The sequence below is a fragment of the Xiphophorus maculatus genome, chromosome 4 (genome assembly GCF_002775205.1).
Source record: "Xiphophorus maculatus strain JP 163 A chromosome 4, X_maculatus-5.0-male, whole genome shotgun sequence".
Classification (NCBI taxonomy): domain Eukaryota; kingdom Metazoa; phylum Chordata; class Actinopteri; order Cyprinodontiformes; family Poeciliidae; genus Xiphophorus; species Xiphophorus maculatus.
In genome coordinates, this window is record NC_036446.1 from 26,121,547 (window position 1) to 26,148,342 (window position 26,796).

General features: G+C 38.0%; 1 protein-coding gene across 1 annotated transcript; it reads left to right on the forward strand.

Moving 5' to 3' along the window:
* The first annotated feature begins 4,196 nt into the window (after positions 1–4,196).
* Positions 4,197–26,792, forward strand: chrna7 (cholinergic receptor nicotinic alpha 7 subunit). The gene is made up of 10 exons (XM_005809599.2): positions 4,197–4,593; positions 8,684–8,823; positions 9,116–9,160; positions 11,398–11,507; positions 13,879–13,958; positions 18,073–18,240; positions 18,359–18,553; positions 23,057–23,143; positions 23,723–23,832; positions 24,114–26,792. The coding sequence occupies exons 1-10, from the start codon at positions 4,539–4,541 to the stop codon at positions 24,654–24,656; spliced, it is 1,533 nt and encodes a 510-aa protein (XP_005809656.1). The 5' UTR covers positions 4,197–4,538; the 3' UTR covers positions 24,657–26,792.
* Positions 26,793–26,796: the final 4 nt, after the last annotated feature.

The window sequence follows — 26,796 nt, forward strand, 5'->3', positions numbered from 1 at the left end:
AGAACATGATAGAAGCGGCGAAAGAAAATGATGAAAGCAGCGTTAGCCAATGAGCAGGCAGCACAAAAAAACTTCATGTAAATTGCAAAAATTTATTGAACAAATAATTAATTAATAAATAGGCATTATATAGCACTACAGATAAAGTAGTACCAATAACAAAACTCCTCTGGCTCCCACTTCTAATAGTACTGAGCTCTCCTAAAAAAGCTCAGCTTTCACAAAAAGGGAGGATTTAAGAAAATAATTCCACTGTGATTTATGAAATTCTCAAAAAAATGTTGTTAAAATCTCAATAAAAGCAGAAACATATTATTATTATTATTACTTGTATATAATTTTAATTATCTTTTGAGAGCTGTCTCAAAAATTTAAGAAACTTCTTCCTGTAAGCAAAACAAAAGAGTGATTTTTTTCAGGAAGAAGATGATGAACAGAAGCATATTGGAGGTCAATTTTTATTTTTTTATTTATTTATTTATTTATTTTTTTTGTGGCAATTGTGTTTTTTGTTTATTCACAGCTGGACAAAGAGAAATTGCAGCAAATTGTCCAAGGCCAGGAACAGAGGTCGACAGAACTGCAAAAACAATCGCAAAATCATCGTTTGTGACGTAAAATGTTATTTTATATTGTATGAAGTCATAGTGAAGGCTTTTTCAGCAACCTTTGAACCTTTCAAAAATGTCACAGTTTACTAAAAAACACCAGTTTTTGAGAGTTTCAAATGACAGTTTTTTCTATTTGATGGTTTTTTTTTTTCTTTTGAGTATAATTTTTAGCCCTTACAGTCAAGTTAAGGCGGACACAATGTTTGCTTCATTTTAACCGTTAGAAACCTAACGTGGGCTGTTTTGTGATTTTATTAACAGATAAACATGTTTTAATAGACCTGCAGTTTATTCTCTAATTAGCAGATAAGATCTGTCTGTGTGTGGGTGGGTAATGGCAATTTAAAGTGTTTTTTTACTATTATTTCAGGGTTGATGTTACTGAGTAAAATTTGAAGAAATTCATTTAAAAGATTTCTACTTAAAGCTATGTTCATTTTAATTGGACCAAATATTAATATGATCAATTCCACCTAGCCTCAAACCTTCACCTAAACTGAAACAAAGGCAAAGATATGTCTTTGTCTAGAGAGAGACGTTACGCCGCATTTACATTTTTCATAGTTCATAATTGGAAATACAACATTAACTCCCCTAGAAGTTGGAATCCCAATTAGGAAGGTTTGGCTTCTAATATCACATGAAGTAAAAGTTGCAAATATAAATTACTTTTGGCACTGTGGAGCTATTTGCATTTCAGAGGAATCAGCCATTAGATGAATAATCTGCATCAAAACATCTCATTTTGTTTGTGGAAAAGCACTAATGGTGTTGGTAAAATTATTAATGACTCCTGTGAATGCCTTTCTCACCACATTGCACAACATCACCTTTACATTCATCTGAGATTATTTACCTTTTTAGGGCTCCTAAAAACACTTTCTTTTAATTTAAGAAATTAACACCCTGAGAAACACTGATGTTGCTATGCTACTAGAATAAAGCTTTTATTATGATCCGCAGGCCTCTAATTACAGCTTTCAATCAGTCCGGTGAGGCTTTCGGTATCAACTATTATTCTGAAAGTCACCATGTTGAAGGACTTCTGCCCAATTAAATCTGGCTCGCATGCAACATTTTAATAAATCCAGCCTTTTTTGTGTCTTTTGTTTAGCAATGTTTAAAGAGCAGTCTAAATTAGAACCTGTTTACATCAAGCAGGAAACAGCAACTGATTCCTTTGGCGTGACATGTACAAAAATATGAAACTACTGGCTTCAGTGATGAGCGCATTGTTCTGCTCTGTTGAGGTCAGTGCTAATAGAGGTAAGTTCCAAACTAAAGCCAGAAAAAAGTCAATCCTGGGTACAGACTGCTCTCTTGGGTGACCAGGCTCTGCCGTATTGTGGCACAATAAGCAGTAGAATCCAGATTTGCATGATAAGATTTTGAGGGACAAAAAATCTCATACCTGACACTTAATCTCTTTATAATTTTGCAGGTATTTCAAATCCCAGAAATCCCTCCATAGACTCTACGTCTCAAAACTAAATTGCTATCTGCTCAATTTCAAAATCCAGTCCTTGTGTTATGGCCTTTCTTTGAACTCTAAAACGATTCAATCCATCCACTCCTGGCAACTGGTAGTCAGAGCATTATAGGAGTGCTGTGTTTCTGAAACACTGGCATCGGGTTAATCCAAGTTTAATGAAAGGATAGAAATGATTATGAATAAATAATATAGTTCAGCTGAAAAATGAAATTTACTTTCCAACGGCAGAATGTATTTAGCCTGTGAAATATTGATGTCACCGAGCTGCAGAGAGGCAATTCAGGTTCAGTATATTTTAATACTTCTTACATGTCTACCTTACAGCATGAGAATATAGCTAAAGATAAGTTATTGAGCTTTCAGGCCTATGTGTACATTTAATTATGAAGGCTTTGTCATGGGTGAGAACAATCACTTTGAAATGTAATATGCAGTGCAATTATTTAACCTTGTCACAAGTTGATTAAAAGTAATGTTTGACTTAAGGGTCACATTCAGCTATGCCATATGCATCACATATTTCTGCTCATTTTAAAGTTTTCCTGCTGGGGTGAAACTGTTGGTAAACAATTATTTTTGATGCTTAAAGACCTTCAGGTCAGTTCCTTTCAGAGGGTAAGTTTCACTAAACGCCTGCAATAGATAATCCATGAGTCAGATACTAAATGTCTTCATGTAGGACTGAGATTTGTGAGATATGCATGTTGCAAAGTTGGACATGACAAATGCACATTTTGATCAAACAAATGTGGATGTCTACAACTGCTTGGTTGTTGACTTCTGGTTAAAAACTCAATAATACAGCAACATGCACACTTATTGGCCATTTTATTAGGTTGGCCAGGTCTGTTGTTTTTAAAGAGAAATTGCAAATCACTGACTCATTGGTCAGGTTGGTTCGATTGTTTCAGAAACTAATGATTTACTGGGATTCGCTGGTAACCGCAACAAAACTAAGGAAATGCTCAGTGAAACTGCTGTGTGGATAAAAATGCTTTGAAGATGTCAGCATCACACTGACTTCTCTGTACCCCAACTGCCTCCACAGTCTGGGTATTATCCGTCTATTAAACAGAGTTTAATAGACTGATGCAAATCATGGATGTGCAACAACTGCATGATGCAGTAACCATACACATGGACTGCAATATATGAGAAAGGGTTTTCGGAACCTTGTTGAATGTTTTCCCATGTCTGAAATAACGGTAAAGGCAATGAGGGCCCAACCTAGTACTAGCAAAGTGTACCTAGCACAGTGGCTGGTGAGCATTAAGTCCAGCTAAGTGTAACTTGAATTACAAAACGATGATGAAGTGAGGTAAAGGAAGCATTTTCCTGCCAAAATTAATCCATCTGTTGTCTCTAAGGCATGGAGGGGAATGGGGCTGGTACCTATCTACAGCAGGCATTGGGCAAGAGGGGTACACAGGTCATCAGTCAATGTCACTCAAGGACAATTTAGAAAGACCAGTTAACCTAATAGTCATTATTTTTGTGGACTGTGGGAAGAAGTTGAAGTAACCCAGTTAAAACCTACGCATGGGCATTGAGTACATGTATACAACCAACAGGAAGACACCAAGCCAGGATTTGAATCCCGAACCTTGTTCCTGCAAGGCAACTGTGCTACCAACTGCGTCAACGTGCAGTATGCAAATAATATTATGTTTTATTTAGTGCTGTGTTTTGTTTGTTTGTTTGTTTGTTTAATTGTTTGTCTGTTTTGCTTATCTTCGTTTTAAGGGTGCAATGTGTTTTTTCTTCTATTTTTTATTTTTCACCAAAGTAAATATTTTCTGTAGGTAATGCTGAATATGCTTGACCAACGTTATAAATATACATATATATATATATTTGCACTTGATCAAAAACGTTTTAAATGGCTCGAACGGCAGACTTGTGGACTGTCTTGGTCTACTGTTACAGCTGTAAGATCAGACTGTAATACCCTCAGTGTCCAGCAGATGTCTTCTTGCTCCACTACCGTAGGGCTGTATTGCGTTGCGATCCTGGCATCTACAGCACAGAATTGCGTCAATTTTTAAAAACAATAGTGTTGGGTTGTGTTCGACGTATTTGTTCATTAATATTTTTCTTACTATTGTGCAATTGCTATTTTTTTTAAAGAAGTACAGAAAGAGAATTATACGAGGAATGGACGACGGGACCTGTTGTAATGTAATAAATGCTTTGATGGGTGAATTTATTAATGATGAAATAACTTCCCAAACGTCCTCAGAAGATTGTTAAAAGGCGAGGCAAACTCTCGAAGGAGGATCGATCTTATCCAAAAACTGTCCGGTCGGGTATAGTTTATTAGGAGGAGTTTGTCTCTGAGCCGCTGCCCCCTCTCACGCCACCTTCAGTATCATCATCATTCCCGCATCTTCCCGCAGCTCCAGCGATAATCTGTGGGGAAAGCTGATCGGTTCAACATGGATCTGCTGAATTTCATGCTTTTGGTAGGGATCTCCCTCTGCACAGTGAAAGGTAGGCACTCTCATTAATCAGTTAACAACTTCCAGAGGCAGAGATGAAGATGGAGAACAAATTTATTTGAAAGCAGATGATCGTGTTTTTGTTTTGTTTTGTTTTTTGTTTTTTTGTTTTTCCCCCTCCAGGTTTCTGCTTTTCTTGTGAGTGAAATGTTGCTGGGTTGATTTTCTGATTGAACACAGCCATTGTGTCTTAATTTATCTACCGTGTATCCCGTTCATAAGAGTTAAATCTGAATTTTAAAACATTTAAATACATTAGGGAGCTAGTTCGAACTGTATACATCTCATCCTTTTTGGGGCCTGCTGGATTTAAGTCAAATAAAGAATGGAAAAACAGGGGCGTGGGGTGTAAATATGCATTTGCAAGAAAAAAATGACTGAATGTTCAAACTAAAAATCTTTATAAATTCATCATCAGATCTTCATCCCCCCCAAAAAAATCATCATCCTGCTTCCCTGTGATTATAGTGTTGTAAGTATTGCATTTGTTTTGTCTTTTTTAATTGACCTCATTGCAGAACATCTATTAATGACACTACAAGTTAATTTGGCTTTATTTTTGTGAATTGATTAAACTGTGATGCAGCCAGGAAAGAGGCCACTCCACTTCTCTTTTTTTTTGTGCCAACCCCATCAGGACTTCCCTTTTCTAATGACCTTCTGAAGGCACTCCTGCTTGTTGTGGGTGTAAGTTTCAGTCTGTCAGCACTGAACTTGTTGCAACGTCTGCTGACCCGCTCTCTGTGTGACTGATTTAAAGAGGGACCTGCCTGCGGAGGGCTACACCAATGACTCACTAAGTCTGAAGATGTCAGCACAGCATCTTCCTAAAGATGGCCTGTGTGTTCTGGGTGACAGAAATGCAGATGCAAACAGAGATGGCTGCAAAAGCTCCAGCTTAGAAAAAAAAAGAAGAAAAACAACTTCATTTTGGGATTGAAAGTTTTAGAATAAAAACTTCCATTGTGTCATTTGTTTGTTTAGCACAGTCTAGAAGGACGTATTTAAATCGCCCAAACTCTTAAACTGACTTGTTTTGAATTTTGAATAGCAATTGACTAAAAGGCAATCATCCACTGTTGCTCTTCAATTTTACACTTTACTGGCTCTTGTTCAAGCAGACTTGAATGTTAGGCGGATGGAAAGAAACGAGTGCATGCACATTGCTGCACAACATAAATGCCCGATCACGTCTTGGTTAAGTGAAGTCCTTGTCTTTCGTTCTGCTGTGCTGGATGAGTTTGATTATAAGGTCAAAAATAATTTGCTTTTGTCCTTCTTTAAGTTTGAGCTGATTTCCAGCAACGGATCAACGGATCATGTAATAGTAAATTAGGAAAGTCCGCTGTGATGTAAATGTTTCCGCATTGTACTACAACAACCCGCACTCATTACACCTCGATGATTCTCAGGGTGAAACTTGACTATGGTGGGATCAGAGAGAGGAGGAACCATCAACAGGGCTTTTGTCCCCCACAAGCTTTCAGCGAATCTTTTATAACGAAAGAAGTGGATGAAAAGGGAGACCGGAGAGACGTCTACCGAGAGTGCACTCTCAGCCAAATCATCAGGATAATGCGCTTCTCATAGGTGGTTTTGGATAATTGGGCTGTAGCCATTAGTGAAGTGAGAGGACGGTGCCAGAAACACTCCGTAACTCAGGACATGAAACAAGAGTGTGTTAAAATGAGAGACAGGTCTGATTTGAGTTTTCACTGCAAGATGGATCGCATCCAGGTTTCGGAGGTGGATTGGTTTGCCTCGGCCGGGTGTGTTTCAGCACCTTGGATGTGACGACAGTGACATTGATGGAGTTTGCACTTTAAATATGCCACACGCCGAAACTTTACAACCCAAAATATAGAGTCGAGCTGCATATCGGTAACTTCTGAATCAAATATAATCCAAAAATTCTCTTTTCCGTTTTAACCAAACCTGCAGATCCAACAAGATTTAACCATAGGTCTGATCAAAAAAATAACCAGAAATTGAGTTCGGTGCCAAGCCTCTTTTTTTGTTTTCTTAAAGTGTTTTATTGAGATTTTACTTAACAGAACAGCACAAAGTGGATAACTGAAACTGAAGAATAATCATCAATGATTTCCACTTTTTTTTCTGTTATAAATCTAAATCTGAAGAGTGCAGCATACCCGTCTAAATCTTATTGTAAAAGCATTATGTACTGGAATCAAAGCTGCAAGACTTTTGGGGTCTGTGTCTATGTACATACTTTGTCTATCTAGAGACAGAAATTTCTGCGATTTTTTTAAATTCAAGGTCAGCCACATGGGATGTAGGATCTATAAACATCAGTTTTACAGTTTTGTGTTAAGTGGTCTTTGACTAGACCATTCAAAGCCATGAATGTTTTGATCTAAACCACAAGACTGACTGTAGCTCTTAGTGTTGAAATCTTACATCTGCTGCAGTCTCAACAGGTTTTCATCCAGCGTTTCCCTAAATTTAGCTTCATCTACTTTCCTGTCTCTGCTGAAATTATTTTTCACAACTTTGCCTCTGCCATGTCTGGATTTTTCTTTGGTCCCCATTATGTTGTCTGTTAGCTAATGCTCTTCAAAAATCCTCAAAGCCCTTCCCTTCCCAGCTGTGAAGCATTGAATTTCTCTTCGGTTATCAGAGTAGAGGGGACTTCTGCTCTTCATGACTTTTGAGGCTTAATCCTTTCAGTAGGTTTTCTGTAGCTGATGCATTTCTTCTTATCTCTGATAGACAGCTTTTGCTCTTGATCTAAAGAAATTGATTGAACGTGGACGAACAGCTCAGTCTGAGCCACATAACTTAGTTTGTGCTGTTGACAGTGTGACGCGTTCGTGGCTTTATGCTTCCTTTCAGCATATTTGGATTCTTGGTGTAAATAGATCACAAGGATCATGTTTGCGTAGATGTTTTATAAGTTTATGTCCATGTATGCATCATCTGAGCCTTTGTTGTAATCTGTTTACTCTGACTTTTCTCAAGTTCAATGCAATGTTCAACATTGAAAATTGCATTCAATCATTCCCGCCTTTCTAGAAATAATCTATTTTCCCATTAAGGTAATCATTGAAATGTCAATCTGCGTGATTGCAAAGTGAATCAAAACATCCGATGCTGTACATAATCCTGCCAAAAGCAATGTTATAAATCAGAAAGGGAAGAAATGCTGCAGAAAGCTGTTATGAAAGCAACACTAACATTACAGCTGATTAAATTAAATTAAATTAAATTAAATTAAATGTTTACTCTTTTGATGTGCAGTGATTGCTTACTCTTTTCATCCTTGCTGAATTTAATACGAAGAACAAAGCACCATATTCAAATCTATTCATCCCATTCCACCAACACCATAGATGTGTTACTGATTCTGAGGAGTGTTACAAGTCTGCAGGTCTTTGCGTTGTTTTTAAACATTTATTTATTGTCGTAAGACAAAAAATTTCTGATAAGTCCAGCTATTAGGAGTGCGATTCTTATGGCTCATTGTTTCTAAAATGAAAGAAATTTCAATATGTGACGACATCTGTCTTTTGGGTCGATCCTAAAACCACTGTGGGATATATATTTGGTGAAACACTAATTAAAGGGTTCAAAATCAACATTGAACTCATGTTAAATGGGAATGATCTAGGCCAAAATTTGCTCAGAGTCTTAAAGGGTCTACATCAATAGTTACCAAACGTCAAAATAAAAAAAAACCTCCAACTCACAAAATAACTATGAAGAAAACTTGTTACCATGATATAGTAAAGTATACAAGAATTACCACCAAGTCATTTACACAGGGGTCTAACGACAACTCAACCTGCTTTAACAGCATTACTTTTTATTTTATGCAATTGTAAATAAATCAGAAAATATTACTGGAAAGTTCATTCATTCCAGCCTCTCAAGTCACTTAGTGAAACACATATAAAGTAGATGTAATATTCAAAATATTATATCAAATCAAATTTTCATACAGAAATATGGATTTAATGGAAAGCAAATTCAATACTTGCTTAAAAAGGAAAACCGCCTGTGACCTTAGGGAACATCTGTAATTAAGAGAGTATTGATTAATTATTTGCTCTTTTCTTCTGCAGTTTCTCAACAAGGTCCATCTCAGCGCAAGTTGTACAGTAGTCTGATGACCGGGTACAACCCGCTGGAGAGACCGGTTTTCAACGACTCTCAGAGCCTCACGGTTTACTTTGGCCTCAGCCTCATGCAGATCATGGATGTGGTGCGTAAATGATCTGTTGCAATCAAAATATTCCTAAAATAGTTATCTGTAGCAACTAACACCCAGTCTGATGTAGAAATTAGAAACTCGAAAAATGTGACAAATGTTATTTTCAAGCATTGCAGGCAGCTTGTACATGACAGAAATTTCCCTTAGAGGCATTTTAATACTAAAATCGCAATCTGTGAAGCTAGCCTGGATGCTTACTTATTGTTTTCTGTTTCTGAAATGAGAGAAAACATTAAAGCAAACAGCGACGTGTGCAAATAACGATTTATTAATTTATCAACAGGATGAGAAGAACCAGGTTCTAACAACCAACATTTGGCTTCAGCTGGTAAGAAGTTATTTTTTATCCATAAAAGTCACAATAAAGATAAGGTGTATGTTTATGATTAAGCAACAACATGCATACAGATTTTGTCACATTACAACCACAGACTTCAGTGAATTTTATTTGGATTTTATGGGACAGATCAACCCATTTTTCAATTTTTAATTTTCTTTTTTTGTTTGCAAAATGTATGGTATGCCTATGCTAGGTTGCCCCTGATTCAATACTTTAATGAAAAACCAGCTGCACGTGTTTTCTACAGAAGAAAGACTTTGTCCATTCTCTTTTGTAAAATAGCTCAAGGTCAGTCATTTGGCGTGGAGAGGATATGTGCATATGGACTTTGACTATGCTGTTTTACCATATTAAAATCTGTTTTAAACGTTTATCTTGTCATCCTGGTTTTATTTTACCAGATAACCTTTGACATGCTTGCTGTGTCTTCCCTGATTGTCCCATTTGAGCTTTCGAATCTCTGCTGCTTCTAGGTCTGTCCCTCTCCCCTGCATGTTTCGGGGATGTGAACGCTTACGCAGGGCACTGTATCGTAATTTTCCTTAATATCAATTATCATGTGAATAGTTGTGCGATCCGAACCCACCCGAGCTTGCACAGGATGAGAGGGAAAGCTGCAGCCTACTCAGTTGTTAAATTATTTGCAGATAATTTCATATGAACAATTCTGCTTCTTCATTTAAGGCTTTATAGCTCTTTATGGCGCAAAATTACTCAACAGATTGACGTTTTATCCTTTGGGTAGTTTAATCAGTGAGCCTTAGAGACGTGGTTTGTTCACCTACTAGAACATAAATATGAATTCTGCTTAAATGCATTATTCACATTTAAATTTTAGCAACCTTTTTTATTTCCTTTTCTGTCCATCTTCCACAGGAGCAATAAAAACCTTTCTCCCTTGTGTGGTGAAATGAAGTGTATGAACACTGGAGCTTTATTGCGGCTTGTCCGTTTTGTGACACCATACTTCCCTTCTGCTGCATCGTCAGCAAGCTCTCCCAATGCTGCTTGGCCTGGTTTAAATCACTCTCTGGAATCACGGCAGCAGTCTGACACACACACACACGCGCACACACACCCACACACACAAGCACAGAAGCACCAGCTCAGACAGCAACCTTTGGATCAACGATTTGTTGGCACTGATTTAGTATTCTTGGTGAAAAACCCAAGAGAAAAAACTTGAATCTCCCAAAGATGCATTCAATATCACAAGATAACTCTGAAAGCTCAAACTCGATCAAAGAGTTTCCATAAATGGATAATACATGCTTAGCCTTTGTCTATTACCATAATATGCTTATTAACACACAATATGATTAAAAGTTGGCTTTTTTTAAACTCAGACCTAAATATTAATGTCTCTGGACTAATGCGATGCTGCATTTTGTTTAATTGGATCGCACATTCGCAAGTATTTAGAAAATATTGCATTTTAGCGAGCCAGTTTCTCTGTGAAAAAAGCTGTTTTCAGGTTTCAGCTTTTAAACTAGACCAGTGAGCCTTACAGCGTGCTTTGCTCAGCCTTTAAACACTGACCTTTATGTTCTTTCATCCTGATGACAGCCATTGTTTGAACACCGTGGTGTGAATGAATTAAAGTTGGACTACAGGGCAGATTTCAAAAAGGCCCTTTATTAAAAGGTATTTATTCAAGAAATATCAATAACGAGTAGGCCATGCACCCTGCTGCGCTCTGATCCTGTTACAGACTTTTAGGTTTTGCTTAAACGTATCGATTTGATCGTATAAACATAAGACAGCATAGAGCAGCGTTCTCAAATTTCTCAATTAGTTTGGATCATTGTATTTATCATGAGGCACCTTTTAGAATGAATCAGAACTTCAGTTGTTATTTATGGGTGAAATGATTTAGCTGCTTGGAGAAGATCGCTCCAGTCTCTCTCTGCAAACATTCCCGGTGAATGAAAGTAATAATATTCATCCCCTCACTTTTCCTCCTTCTGCGCCGTTATTATGTGAAAATCTCAACTGCTTTCCATACGGCGTATGTAATGACAAACATAATTTCTCTGAGACACTCTGCTGAAGATTAAACCCGGCTCCTGGTTGTATAAATTCACCCACAAGCGCCGCTTTCTGTCGGGTTAAAATGTCACTGTGAGTTCTCTTAAATCCCAGGCTAATCAAAGTGGAGCCGCGCATAAAGAGAATGTTGAGGGAACATGTGCCTGATGAATATGTTATGGTTTTACATTTCACAGTACTGGAATGACTATTACCTCCAGTGGAACCCAGTGGACTACCCAGGCGTGACCAACGTGAGATTTCCCGACCATCTCATTTGGAAACCAGACATTCTGCTTTACAACAGGTTGGTTTTAAAACACCACACTGCTTGTCTGGTAGCTCCGTAAATCAGTGGTTCCCAAACTTTCAAGCTTCTGACTCAAAAAAAATTAAATATAAGAGAGTCATGACCTCTAGAGGAGCCAGTTAAAAAGAGGCACAATGGCAACACAATCAGCATCAGCCAATATGCGTACCAAAGTAAACACTGGACATGTGTACTTTGGTTTAATCTTCATTCACAAATCTGTTAGTGAAGCTTCTGAAAGAGCCGAGTCTTGTGTCTTTTTGCTTTTTTTTTTTTGTCATGCAGACAATATTGATGCAACACAAATTGGACATAAATTGAAGTTTGTTGATTATCGCTGCATCATTTATTATCCTGGGACTGATTCATTGATGAGGTTGACCAAAAGAATGTAAGGATCTGTTATTGTGCCACAGTGTAACATTTTGAACTTGAAGCAATTTCCACATTTAATAAATTAAATTAAAATGTAAAATAACAAGCTTTCTGACAGCTAACACTATGAACACAGGATAAGTCTCCTGTTTAGGTAAATTAGGTTGGAGCATGCAAGTTTTGGCCATCTTGTTTTCCCATCATCTTTCTAGATTTTTTGGGACCGCACTTATGCTCACTGCTTTTTAGCTCACTTAAACAGATGATTATTGATTTTTACACATCTTTGTTCATTAACCCCCAAAAGATCCATTTACAAGCTGTTTCCAGCCACCAGATTTTTATTAAAAATGTGCTGCTCTTGCAAAGACTCTTACCTCTAAATTGACTCCCCTTATACAAGATCCACCACAATAGGCATGAGGTACTTTCCCTACATAGCCATCCTTTGTAGTATTGCTGAAAGCTCCATTTTGGACTCGTCTGACCAAAGCACACAGTGCCAGTTAAAGACCCCATTGCACCATGCATTTATTTTTTTTGATGACTGGGCAGAAAAGGTCTTTTTGCTGGCATTCTTTTCGAAACAACCAATTGACACTTAGATGGTATCTAGAGGTTGCTATGCAGCCTTACAGACGCTAATACCTCTCCATGCTGCCATTCAGAGCTTTTCAGATACTTTTTCTTCCCTTATATGTCCTCATCTAGCCTCGATCCACTTATTCCAGTAAAAAGAAAAAAAAACTTTTATAGGTTTAGGTTAGAAGCTATTTTCCTTGAAGCCTTTTCCCTTCTTATGACGATTCTACATCTGCATAACTTGAATGACATGTTGTCTTGTCGTTCCCATTTCCGAGAAGAGAAATTGGTATTTGTGTCACTTCACATTTACATAGCATGGGAACAGGAAGTCACAAATTACTAATTAAAATGTTTTAGCCACTCTTTTTAATGTCACTCACCAGAATAGTAAAATTAAGATTGATAGAAACGTTTAGTTACATTTATGTGAAATGGATTCCTATGAGTTCTGCTGCTGTTTGTGTTGAAAACAATTATTTTTCTCATTTGTTTTTCCTCAGTGTGAGGTTATGCCACTGCAGTATTAATTGTGAAAGGTCTCAAATATAATGTTTTTGATTAGGCTATAGTTTACAAATTTGTTGTGCTTTTTGGGGTTTTTTTAGCTTTCATTTTTAATTTGAACAAATTCATGACAGACTGATATATTTTTACTGGACGGATCTACTTACATTTGTAATCAGTCGACCCTGCTGATGTATTGTTCTTTTTATCCTCTGATCGTTCCAGAGCTCAGAAGCTCCATGTTGACAGTTTTGCACATGTAAAACAAAGGTTTTTCTGCTGCAAAGCTTCATAAACACATTGAAACAAAAACTAAGAACATAAAATTGATTCATGTTCCAAAGTCATGACTCGCTCGCTATGGAAGCAGTTTTTAAGACAAGGACATTACAATTCAAGGTTAGCTTTTTATATATTCAGGACCATCTAGATCCGTGATCAGGAGCAGTAAATCATTTTGACAAATGAATAAAATTCTATTAGAGGAGATAGGAGAAAGGGCTTTTATTATAGGTCCCTAATGGAAAGAGCACCAGAGATCATCATTAATCAATGTTTAAAGGTTCTGAACAACCAAATTACAAGCTCTCAACTAAGGGGAAAAAGTGTCAGGCCTTATTTTTCATTGTGCTTATAAGTCAGACTTGTTGGGGTCAAGCTGCTTTCTGTTTTAACTTTGGCTTAACATTTTGTCATTTGGAAGTGATATGTAGATGCTTTCGGGGAGGATGAGGATAACCGCTAGAGAGCTGTAATTAGCGCTGCACTTCGTCCCCACGGCGACATTTAGATACAAACATTTGCTCTCAACTACTGAGAGTGTTTGAAGCCATGCCTTGGTTGCAGGTGAAACTCTGGAAAATTCTGACGTTGTCTCTGTGTTTCTTTTGTATCCTGTGTGCAGTGCAGATGAAAGGTTTGATGCAACATTTCATACCAACATTTTGGTCAACTCCTCAGGTGCTTGTTCGTATCTTCCTCCAGGTGAGAATTTTAATCTCAGCTCGTTGTCAGACCTTAACCACCAGCGGAAGTTTGACATTATTACTTTGGGTTTTTCATGTATCATTGCGAAATTATTAATCTGAAATAAGTTTGCTATGCTTACCCATAACTAAACATTATATTCTGCTTCTGATGCACAGCTTGACTGTGAAATAAGGTGCTATCGTGCACTCTGGTTTCAGATAAGCCGGCTAGCTCATAGTGTTATTACTAGCTGATTTATGTGGTGTTAAAAGCAAAATATGATGCAATCTGTATGACATCTTTTCTCTACAAGCCTGTCGTTTTAAGCAAACGATTGCCCACATCTGATCTTAAATTACTCCGTGCAATAAACCTGCTGACCCCCTATAAGTAATGCCAACTATAAAAATATTTTGCATGCCTTATGACAGAATAAATGTACACAAGGACTGGGAGATGATGACTTGGAGGAGGAAGAATAAAATATTGCTCTAGTTTGAGAGAAAAAAGTAAAAAAAAAAAAAAGAAGAAAAAGTTTGGATCCTGTTACAGGAAACTGCTGAACAAACTGGGTCAAACCGAACTTCTGCTGCATCAGAATCGTTGGATGCATTTTAAAGCGGCCCATCAAATATGTAGTGTGATCCACACAGTTTTGATCATTAAGTTTTGTTTTCTGCTTCAGTTAACTGGTGTCGCTTCAAGATAAAAGAAAATAAATAAAAAATCGTCCCTTTACAAGGCATCAAATCTGTAGTTCAGAGAGAAAAGTTGCGACTTCATTCAGTCATCTCTGGAAAGTACATGCTTTTTTACAGTTCTTACGTCGCAGAATGCAAGAATATATTTAAATGTTTTACTGTGACGTAGTCAACCAAGATGAATCCAGCTCACAAAATTACGCTGGTTTTGAAAGTTATGTCAGTTCCATTACATTATTTACAATAGAAAGGGTATAAAGGTAAATGTTTACTTAAACTATCTCTACAGAATTTGGCCTAAACAGCTATAAGTTAATCCACCTAGAGAATTATAATTTTTCTACTTCTCTTTTCAGTTCAAGTTCACTTTGGTCTCACAAGTTTGCAATAAGCCTCAATGAGTTCAAAGTTCAATTAAATATCAGACTGACCACTGTTGTCATCATTTATATAACAAAAACTAACCAAAGTATGAGGGAAAAAAACGAAACAGCAGCTTTAGTAATTACAGTTTTTTCTCTACCACTTCTTCTTTGCATTTTTAAAGATTAATGTTTAAAATGCAGAAGTACTATACAGACCAAAAGTTTGGACACACCTTTTAATTCAATGAGTTTCCTTTATTTTCATGACTATTGACATTGTAGATTCACACTGAAGGTATCAAAACTATGAATAACACATGTGGAAATATGCACTAAACAAAAAAGTGTAAAACAACTGAAAATACCCCTTATATTCTAGTTTCTTCAAAGTAGCAACCTTTTGCTGTGATTACTGCTTTGCACACACTCTGCATTTTCTTGATGAGCTTCAAGAGGTCGTCACCTGAAATGGTTTTCACTTCATAGGTCAACCTGCCCTGTCAGGTTAATAAGTGGGATTTCTTGCCTTATAAATAGTCATGAAAATAAAGAAAACCCATTGAATTAGAAAGGTGTGTCCAAACTTTTAGTCTGTACTGTATGTATGAATATTCTGGCACTTAAAAAAGTACATTCGTGTAATTATATACTTATGCAAAGCTTAAATACATTGGTTTAGTTAGTTTGGAAATAAGTTACGGCAGCTCTGGAATAGAAGCAGACTGCCTGATAATTTGAGACATCTGTTGTATAATTATATCGTCTGAGCTTCAAGTGGAACTTGAACTTTTTATAGACGAGAAAAAACTGTCATTTATTAGGAAAGGAGTGTTAATTTGGTAAATGTGGCTCTAATGATCTGACTAATTTATTATTTATTTATTCATTTATTTTGAATAGACAATCAAAAGCAAAGACGGAAGAAAATAAGAGAAGTAATCTTGCCAACTAACATGGCTAATAAATACATTTCAGATATTTCAACATGAATATTTAAAAGAAATTTTTAAACTCTGGCAGCATCTCGGTCTTCGCTTGGCAAATCGTTATCATGTTGGTTAAAATTTGCTGATAAAGCTCCTCAAACTAAGTAATTCTTCTGAGTAATTCCCTTATATGTTCACTCACCAGTGTAATTAGCTGCCTAATGGTTACCAAATGTCACAAACATATCTTCAAACAACTCATAAATTATTCCCAAACTTTTTGCAGAAATGGCTCATGTAAGTTTAAAACTCTCACTTTTCTAATTTCCCATCACAAATAGCTGTGCTACTTTAAATGATGACTTGCTTATAGAAGGTTTATTTCTGATAATGGTTTTATTTCCCTCTTCTCTGCCACAATAATTGTATTTCTTTTAATTTGCTCAACAGGAGACAATCAGAAGAACGAGTTGACTGCACCTCATGACATTTTGAGTCACACATAAAATAACAAATTGAACTAATTCAACAAAGTTTTAATATGTGCCTTTTAATTCTGTGTAGTTTTGCATGATGTAATATAACTTCTAAGAGCCTTAACACATTGATGGAGCAGTACAGGAAGTGTTGGCACTATACTCTGCGTGACGAAACTCTTTTCCCGATCAACATCTTGTAGACTGGTTAAAGATGCAAGTTTCTCTAAAACCATATATAACACATGCATGCCCAAACACTGATTTACATAAGGGAACTTACTGAAACTGAAGGCCTCACTGACACAGCCAGTAATTACTGCTCCCCCTTTGGCAGGCTCCTCTTCCCACTTTATCCCTTACAATGCAAAAAGCCTTGGCCTGCTCTGCGGCGGCATCTTAATCAATACCAACGTAAATAGCTCCATCACTGAACCTAGTCCGAATTGATTGCATCTGGCAAAAACAAATTACCTCTCATCTTTACTCCGAATTGAGCCTCTTTTAAAACTGGCACAAAATAATGATACGCTTCACACGGCTGTAATAAATGAGTCAAATGTATGCAAATGTGACCCGCAGCCTGCAGATAAATCATTGAAGTTTCCTGACATTTATTTTTACTACTGAGGGTTTTATGGCAGTGAATAAGAGCCGTTATGTTTGTTTGCCACCCATCACGTTTCATCTCCTTTCCATCTCTTTCGTTTTCATTGCAGTGGGCGAGAGAAGAGATCTTGTTTACTGCCAGCATCTCATCTTTCTTAAATATGGATGGGAATTGCTGTGGCTGTCTCGAAGAATTAGTCTTCTCTTTCATCCTGTTGTCATTTGAATTTTTTGGCTCTTCACTGGATGGATGAAACTGACTCAATGTCTTCCCGGAATAAAAACTCTCTGCTGCCTCTCCTGTTGGTTTGGCATTTTTTTGTTGTATCGTCATGTGTTTTTTTTGTTTTGTTTTGTTTTGTTTTTTTTGTTTTTTGAGTTGCCTTATTGTGTTCTGTCAGGCCAGGGAGTGGGAAGAAATACTGACTGTCAAAAGTTTACACACCCATGTCAAATGAAAAAAAAAAAAGTTCAGAAGAAGAAACTTAAAAAAAAATAAGAAAGGAAAATTACCTGTATATTTCTGAAGTAGCACAACAAAATCAATGACTTTGACTGCCAAAAAAAAACGAAAAATCACAAAATCCTGTATTTTCTTGTTCATGCAAGCAAGTACTGGGAGAATCCTGGAATTTTATCTTAGGCTCATCAGATCACTGTCCTTGGTCAAATGTCCCCACTTAAACAACCAGGTTGTTGCAGATGTTGTTCTGTTTGAAATTTAGTTCCCCTCAAACAGATTTTCTCGTTTGCTAGTTGAATTGTAAAAGTTACACATCATGATAAAGGAGGAAAAGGTGTTGAGGGATGACACACACACGTTCTGAAGCGGCAGAGCGGGCGCTTTCTGTGCAGAGGCTATTAGTCTTCGACGCAGCCATCTGGGGTTTGATGCCTAGCCTTGGGATCCTTGCTGCACGTCTTCTCTCCTTTTCTCTCTGCCTGTTTCCTGACTCACAACTTTAGCTGCAGAGAATATCAAGTTAAAGTGTTTAATGTACATATATTCATCCAAGATCAAAGAGGTGTTCTGTGTCCGTCACCATAAACAGGCATCTTCAAGAGCACCTGCTACATCGATGTCCGTTGGTTCCCCTTTGACGTCCAGAGATGTGATCTGAAGTTTGGCTCCTGGACGTATGGAGGCTGGTCCCTGGATCTGAAGATGGTGGAGGCAGACATCACTGGCTACATCGCCAATGGAGAGTGGGATCTTGTTGGTAAAAGGGTGGCCTTTTTGTCATTACTTGGGGTTTTGCTTTTCATCACACTGCTGCTTTGACAGATTATTATTTTTTTGTCTGTCTGTTTGTTCATTTGTTTTTTCTTGCTTGGCAGAGGTGCCAGGTCGAAGGAACGAGCGTTTTTACGAATGCTGCGATGAGCCCTACCCTGACATCACCTTCACGGTGGTGATGAGAAGACGGACGCTGTACTACGGCCTCAACCTGCTCATCCCATGCGTCCTGATCTCCACCCTCGCTCTGCTCGTCTTCCTCCTGCCGGCCGACTCTGGGGAAAAGATCTCGCTGGGTTTGGGGAACCGCCGCACACACTCGCACAGACATACGAGCAAAATAGTGCAGCTTTGCACATTTAGAAACCTTTGCAGGTTGTCGTCTTTCAGAGGAACATTAAAATGTTGAACGCGTACTGTAAGAAAGTGCAGAGCTGAATTTTTAGAATAATTATCGAATGCCTTTCAAGTTTGGGTTTGGCTGGCTTTCATTAATTATGCAGAGTTGTCTGAAAACGCTAAGCCTGACTAAATCTTGCAATCTTCTGCAACTTTATAACCTACTAAACTAAATTTTGAAGATGTTTTTAGGAGAAGAAAGTACTTAGAAAACCTTATTCATTGCACAACTCAAGGCAACACCACTTCTCTGCTTAATATGACAGTGTGAAACTGCAGAAAATACAAAAGCTTCAATTTTGTTTCGTATTCATCTTCGTGTCATCAAAAGATGAGTGACAGGACACTGAAATGAAGTGACTGAGAAAGCAAAACAAATGCTCCTCTTCTGTTCTGGTGATATGGGTCAGTGCTGTTTTACTGCAGACCTGTAATAAAATGTGGGTTCAATCTGTGTCTTATTTGACTTTGCTGCATCCTGAGTCACTTTTCATCTACATCATTCAGAGAAAACAGTCAGTAGTTGACGGGTTGTCAGAAGAGAGCCATGGATACAAGTTTGTCTTTCTTCTGTCAGTTCTTTAAGTCAAGTTGAAGTTGCGTTTCTTGGGGTTAAGTTTGTGTTCAGTGTTAATGGGTGTACAGGTTTCCTATCTGATGGTTTGGTAACCAGATGTATCGACGTCTGCATGGCCAGTCAATGTCCTGATGCAATATCGGATGCTTCAGAGATATATTTTGGGCATAAATATACACCACTGTCAACAGAGTGCATGTCATCCGCCTTTAATTGGGCGACTGCTACTCGTTGTTGCATTGTTCATTTACTGTCTCACTGAACAAGACATGCCAACCAATGTTTTTATTATGACAACTGACAGGCGAAGAGAATAACACGGATTACCTCTTCATCATGGTGCTTGTTAGTAAGGAAGATTTTTTTTTTTGTCAAAAGGAGGAAAAAAAGTAAGGATCTGAACTAGTTTCCGAGTGCCGACTTGTGATTTCTAGATGGCTGTCTTTGGTGGTCAGTATATATAGAAACTGGTTCCTGGATGAAACTCTAAAAAAACAATGAAACAGCTGCAGGTCTTACTGTATATTAAACCGGAGAAGAATTTAATGCTGTTTATGAATGAAGGCTTTAGCAATGCCAAATGTTTCACAGTCTGCATGTAGGACAGCCGCTGGTCCATCAGGGTGGACACACTGTTCTCCGATAGCAGAGGACTCTTCATGGAGCATAGAGCGCTCCGCCATACAGCATGCCTCATTGACTCCGGCCTGTTTTGGTATCAAATAGGAAACGAACTTTTACGCCAGTAAGTCGTAATGTTGTGTCCAATCGGTGTGGGTCAGATTTAAAGAGTTTGGGGAAACAAGTAAATGTTCATTTGTTAATGAAAGTCCTGTGCATTTGTGTGTTTCTTCTAGCGTTCATAATTGGTAACTTGTTCACTGAATTATGCTTGTCCACATAATTGTAGACAATATATGTCTACATACGTACCTGTTAACATTCTCATCACTTTGATGAGAATGTTAACACTTTGTTACAGAAATGTTGACCCACTGTAACTATAGACCTGGTCTAATATGAATTATTTTAGGATAAAGTGTGAACTAAGACTGAAGCTTCGCCAAGCAAACTGGTTGTTGGTTAGATCAACTTCATTGAAGGTATCTGCTTGATAGATGATGTATTTCTTTCTGCTTTTTCCCCACTTCTCTCATTATTGGGCCTTCCCAACTCAAACAAACTAATACCCCACAAAACCCCAACCTTCAGCCCCATCCATCTTCTTCCAAAGACACACCACCACTAACACTTAGTCTGCAGCATGCATGTTTCCATCCGTACGATCCAATTGTTTCCTTGAATTTATCTTATGTAAACAATTTTCACTGAATTTTGAGCCAAGTCAAAAGTGGTACAGTGTAAAATCAACATAAAGAGCAAGTAGAAGACAAGCAATGAACAAGTGAATTTGTATGGCGACATTAAAGCCTTACATGATAAAATAAGACTTTGAACAACATTTCTCGATTGGTAAGTTTGTTTTCTAATAAAGTACGACAATAAGACACGTTTTTGAAAGTTCTGACAGTTTCTCTCATTTTTTTTTAAATGTGCACTGAGATGTAGTTCACAAACATCTATCTTATAAATATAATTATGTTTGGACTTTCTAAGCCTGTCAGACCTGCAAGGTTGCTTTTTTTTTATCACTATTATTTTTATGTCTTATCCATTTTACTCCTACCAGACCTCAGTGTTGCTCCTTTCCCTTCTTTTGAGTTTTTCTATTACTTCCTCTCCTGTCAGGCGCCTCTCTATCCTGGCCTCCTGCCAGGCTGATTATTACTTTGGCATGTGCATGCTACTAACCTCTTGGTTAAAAATAGTCAAATGATTTAGTCATTTATGACCAGAGCTCTTCAGACTTCACAGCCGAGCCTTTTTATTTTTCTTTTCTCCATCGAAAACATCTTAATATCCCTTTCCACTTGTCTTCTGGGTAATCACCCATTCAGGCTGAACCACTGGTTTGTTATTCACTCACTTCCTTTGTAGCCTTGTGAGCTGAGCAGATAATCAACGCTGGCTGGCTGACTTAATTGTCTGATCAGGAAAACAGAGCAATCTCATCTCGGTTGTCACAATTGAACTCAGAGCATTATGAATAAGTGATTAAGGCTGCATGAAGGCAGGTTTTGTGGTTGAATAGTGATTTTGTTGTACAGTCTGCGCTGTCTGCGGGAGAGAAGGGTGTTGATTTATGCGGCTTCCTCAAATACCCTGCAGCTGGTTTCCATCATTAACCGTGCTGCGGAGCCAGATGTGCAAACCTGTGTGTGTTTTTCCCCTTCATATACATTCCCTCTGATGTGTTGATTGCTGGAGGAAATATGAAATGAGACTCGCCCGTTTGAAGTTGATGATAGACTATTATGCGGATCACATTGGAAAGCTTCGCATCTCAAAAAATGGATCTCTGAGGAGCTAAAGCTTATGTTTAAACTGCCTGCTTACGTCCTGGCACGTCTGCTCGTCAACACGTCACCCTGCCGACTCAATGGCATTTTTATTCTGACATTTTGAACACTTTTGAGTGATGGCTGCAGTAACTCAGCCATGTGAACGACCTCATATAGCTACTGATGGTTCCTGCATGAATCATCCCCGGGGCGAGCCGCTCCATTTGCTCCTTATCTCCCCCAGTCTATTCGGCGAAAACTCCCAGTAGCTGTTCACTATAACTTATCAGAAACTTTTATCTGTTCAATACTTGGTCGAAAACTTTGAATCAGAAACCAGTCCCATTCTCATTATCCATTAGCAGTTGTTTACATCGTGAAAACATAGAAATCATAAAACATCATACAGTCAACAGCTCTGAAAGCTAATAACAGATATAAAATTTTTGCAAAGTGCCGTCGTTAAAATCATCAATGCACAAATATGTTGGTAAAATTTACATTTATTATGGAACAAAAGCAAATCTAAACAGGTGAATTTTTAGTCTTGATTTAAAGGAATTCAGTGTTTCAGCTGTTTTGCGTTTTTTCTTTTTTGGAAGTTTGTTCCAGATTTGAGGAATGGTTTGCATGATATGCTGCAATGGTTTGCATTACATATTTTTTGTTTCCCATACACAAGGTCAGAATACAGACTCAAATTATTCATGCTTGTGTATTTGACACCTTTGACAATCTTCTTGAAGTTATTGTTACAGATATTTTGACTTGGTTCACACCAACCCAGGTTTTTAAGTATATTCTTTATTTGCCCAGAGGGTTTCATCTTTCCAAAAGCTTAATCTTAGCCTGGTTAATCCATTCAAAAGTTGCCTTAGTTCAGCCTTTAACAATTATTACCATTTTGAAACTCAAAATTTGTGAGGTTTTAAACAATCTGACCCAAGCTGTCAACCTCAAATGAAATGGAATTGGTTTGGATTTTTAGGAACAGCACCAAGAGAAGCATCAAGGCTCAAATCTGTCAGATTGCTGGACTATCAATCCTTCTGCCTGCAGTGAAGCCAGTTTCTCACCACCGCTGGTTAAAAGGGTGCTGATGAAAAGAGAAGTTGTCCCTGTTCCAAGCTCAGTGTTTAAAGTTTCAGCTTTGAACACTGAAATCTCCATGTGAAATTTGCTGCTTTTCACATGGACAGATCAAACACCTTCTGGAGACGTGTTCTATAGTTAGACATGACATAAATGTAGCTATTTGGCACAATTAACAGAATATCATGAGGAGTCAAAATGAGGCTTTCAACTCCAAGGTCTTAATTCTTCTTAAAACTAATTCAAAAGGTTGTGACACCTTCATCATTGCAAGAGCCGTTTGAAAGCTTTTTGTCACATTTGCACTGAAATTTGCTTTTCCTTCCCAGGCATTACAGTTCTGCTCTCCCTGACGGTCTTTATGCTGCTAGTTGCAGAGATTATGCCTGCCACATCAGACTCTGTGCCTTTAATAGGTAAGTCCGGCTGAAGTTGAAAGCAGCTGCTACGGTTGTCAACCACAATCAATGAAAAGGCCCGGGTGAAAACCCCTGTCATCTTTTTTTTTATGATTTTTGTTAAATGTGTTTCTCTGAAATCACAGTGTGGCCAATTTGAGCAGCCATCCAGGATTTGGTCATTCCTTTAATTCAGAGATGAGTCATCCTAGGTGATGTTTCTGCAATACACAGAGAAAGCTTTTCTCTTTCCATTTTTGTGGGACTCTGGAAACTCCAGACCAATCTAACCTGCAAAAGGGGTTTTGAACTTTTCGACAGTTTGTCACATTTCCGCCACAAAACGTTGTTTTTAATTGAAAATGTAAGAGGCCAACCCGAAGAAGCTCTCAACTTTGATGTGAAACGAGAACATTTATTTTACATTTTGAATGCACAGCAATCTGAAAAATGTTGTGCATTATTATTGTGTGGTTCTTAATTGTTAAAATTTAATTTCCCCACAAAGAAGTCTCATTTTATGCTCCCCCCCTTGTGATTGTTATCTCAGCTGACTTCTAACACAACTTTCTGGGTCTTCACTTCTTCTTTCCTCAGCTGAATACTTTGCCACCACCATGGTCATTGTTGGTCTGTCTGTAATTGCAACTGTTTTGGTCCTGCAATATCACCACCATGATCCTGATGGAGGAAAGATGCCAAAATGGGTGAGTCTTGCGATTTTTATTGTTGCTTACAATCTGTGTGGCATTTATTTTACAATGACTACATTTACATTATAACTAAGCTCTTTTAACTTCAGCTGTTGACAAAAAAATAATAATTATATATCATTGCACACAATCCGGGCACTACCTGAGGACGACTCAGGCTCCGAGATTGTCATCACTGTCATCAATGAAAACACAAATTATGTAGACTCAACAGAGCTATTGCATACAACGCCTAAGGAAATAATGTTTGTCTCCGTTATTCTGTGATCTGGTAGACCCGTGTGATCCTGTTGAACTGGTGCGCCTGGTTCCTGCGCATGAAGCGCCCCGGCGAAGACAGAGTACGCTCAGCCTGCCACAACAAGACCCGACGGAGCAGCCTGACCAGCATGGACCTCAATGCCAGCAGCTCCGTCTCCCAGTCTACCAACGGCCACATGCTCTACGTCGGCGTCCGCGGCCTGGAGAGCATCCACTGCTCCACGGCCGCCACCTCTCCCGATTCCGGGGTCCTCTGCGGGCGGCTGATCGGACGAGCCGGCGAGGACGAGTTGCTCCTACCGTCGAGTCAGAGCCCCAACATGGGATACATGGAGCTGGAGCTGGCCAAGATCCTGGACGAGGTGCGGTACATCGCCAAAAGGTTTCGTGACCAAGACGAGGACGAGACCGTGTGCAACGAGTGGAAGTTTGCCGCGTCTGTCATCGACAGGCTTTGCCTCATGGCTTTCTCTCTCTTCACCATCCTCTGCACCATTGGGATCCTCATGTCAGCACCCAATTTTGTAGAAGCCATTTCCAAAGACTTTTTTACATGAGGAGATTGAAATTAAATTTTGAATAAATAAATAAAAATCTGGCACACTGCTAATGAAATGATGTATAAATTCACAGGGCAGTAATCTGGATGCAGCCATTTCTTCTGTTTACAAATGTGTATTATGATAAAATGCTCACAGTTTGTCAAAACTAAGTAAAATTAAAACTCAGTCTGCAGTGTGAAAATAAGGAAACAAATCCATTGCATTATAATGTGACTCCACCCCACACTTTGAAGAAAATAAATGCTATCGCTTTGTACTGTCTGACTACAAATCCAATTGCTATCATCAATGTAATTTGTGACTAATGTAGCTTTGGTTTGCTGTGTGACTTCTTCCTTGTAATGTACAGTTTTGCTAAAATATAATAGGAGTCCAACATTACAGACCAGAAATATTGATATCTACTGTACATGGCATTAGAAGGTGTAGAAGAGTAATAGAAAACCTGCAGCACTCATCACCTGCAAGCTGTTGATTATGTGTAAACTAACAGCAATTGGACGAGGAGGTGGGGGTTGCATTCAAACAGTGATGCCATTCGGGTTTGAAACATTTGGATTACTACATATGTTATATTATTTAAAAGCCCTTCACTGTCACCCCAAAAATACTTAAATGTAAGTCAGTGGGTCCATGGGGACATCGGTGTCCTCGTGACAGGTGGTCAACATCTTCAGCCCAGGATGTTTTCCCCCCAAGGTTTGTCAAAGCTTCTCACAAGCATCTAGTCTTCACATTGGTGTTTTCTGATTATCGCAGTTGTTATAATCAACGGTAGACCTTATTTAGCCAACATGAAGCTGAACATTTTGCTGAATCTTAGCTACCTTGTCTACTCAGTGGTCCATTAGCACAATAGTTTTCCGTTCTCTTCAGTGTCTTTTTGATTTTGGCTTCCATTTTAAGATCATTTTATTGTTTTCTGTGCTTCATTATATGATATCCCCTCTCCAATCAACTTCTTGAACGAGGAATGGACTAAAGCCATCATGAACAACTTCTGGTGACTTCATCCTTAGTTAGCCAGAAATACACGTTGAAAGAAAAATGCTGCCAATCTTTTTTAGAACCGATAAAACCAACATCGTTCCATCTGAGTCTGGAAAGCTTGTCAGACCAATTGTGAGGAATTGTGGGTTGGGTATCAAGCTATGGGGATGTTTTCTTACTGTGGTGTCTTGGCCGTTTATCACACATCACTGCATATCATGGATCAATTCATAAATGTGCTAGAAGAGGCTTTGTTGTCTTCTGCCAAGGAGGAAGTGCCCTTGAGATTGGTGTTTCGACAACATAGTGACCCCAAACACACCAGTAAAACCAGCCGCTTCATGGTCCCAAACCAACAACATAATGTTATATAACAACCAACATAATGCCTGCACCTTAATTCAACAAAAATCATGTAGGGTGACATCATACATGCTGTTTCAGTGGTTAAACTAAGATATGTAAGATTGTGGAATAGAGTCCTATCATCCTGGGTTGAAATAGCTGTTCACTGGTTCCAGATGTTGGTTGTTCATTAAAAGCTGATGTGAAGCAGTTTTCAAAAACAGCAGACATCCAGCTCAGTGTTAGCTCATTAATTCACAGGAAAACTTAATTTTCAACCATTTTCAGTACGTTACATAGTGAAAATGAGTACTACTCCAGTTATTAAATAGCAATGCAGGCTCTGCTATTTTGTTGAACGACGTAATGTTCCTTACCTTTACTTTCCATAGACTGAGAATAAATTTGATGCTTTTCTTAATAATTTAAATTTAAAGCAGAATGTTAATAGTGTTTGCTTTATAATAGCTATTATAAGAATGGTGAAATTTACTCACTTTTAAATCAAACTGCTGTCAGTTTTAACACAACTGTTAATCATATTGCATATATGATACCTAAAAAAGCTACAGTATCTTGCATCATGTAAATATTCAAAACTGAAGAAAAAAATTGCAATGTTGTTTGCCTTTCTATATACATAAGCTCCTTGCTATAGTCTATTTTTAATTGTTGGTTCACCAGAATTTTCTTCTAGGACTTTATTGATTAAAGAATGATGGCCTTTGTCTTTATTATTACATTTAAGTGTTTGCTCTTGTTCACTGAACAATTTAATAATAAATGTGATTTTTTTCTT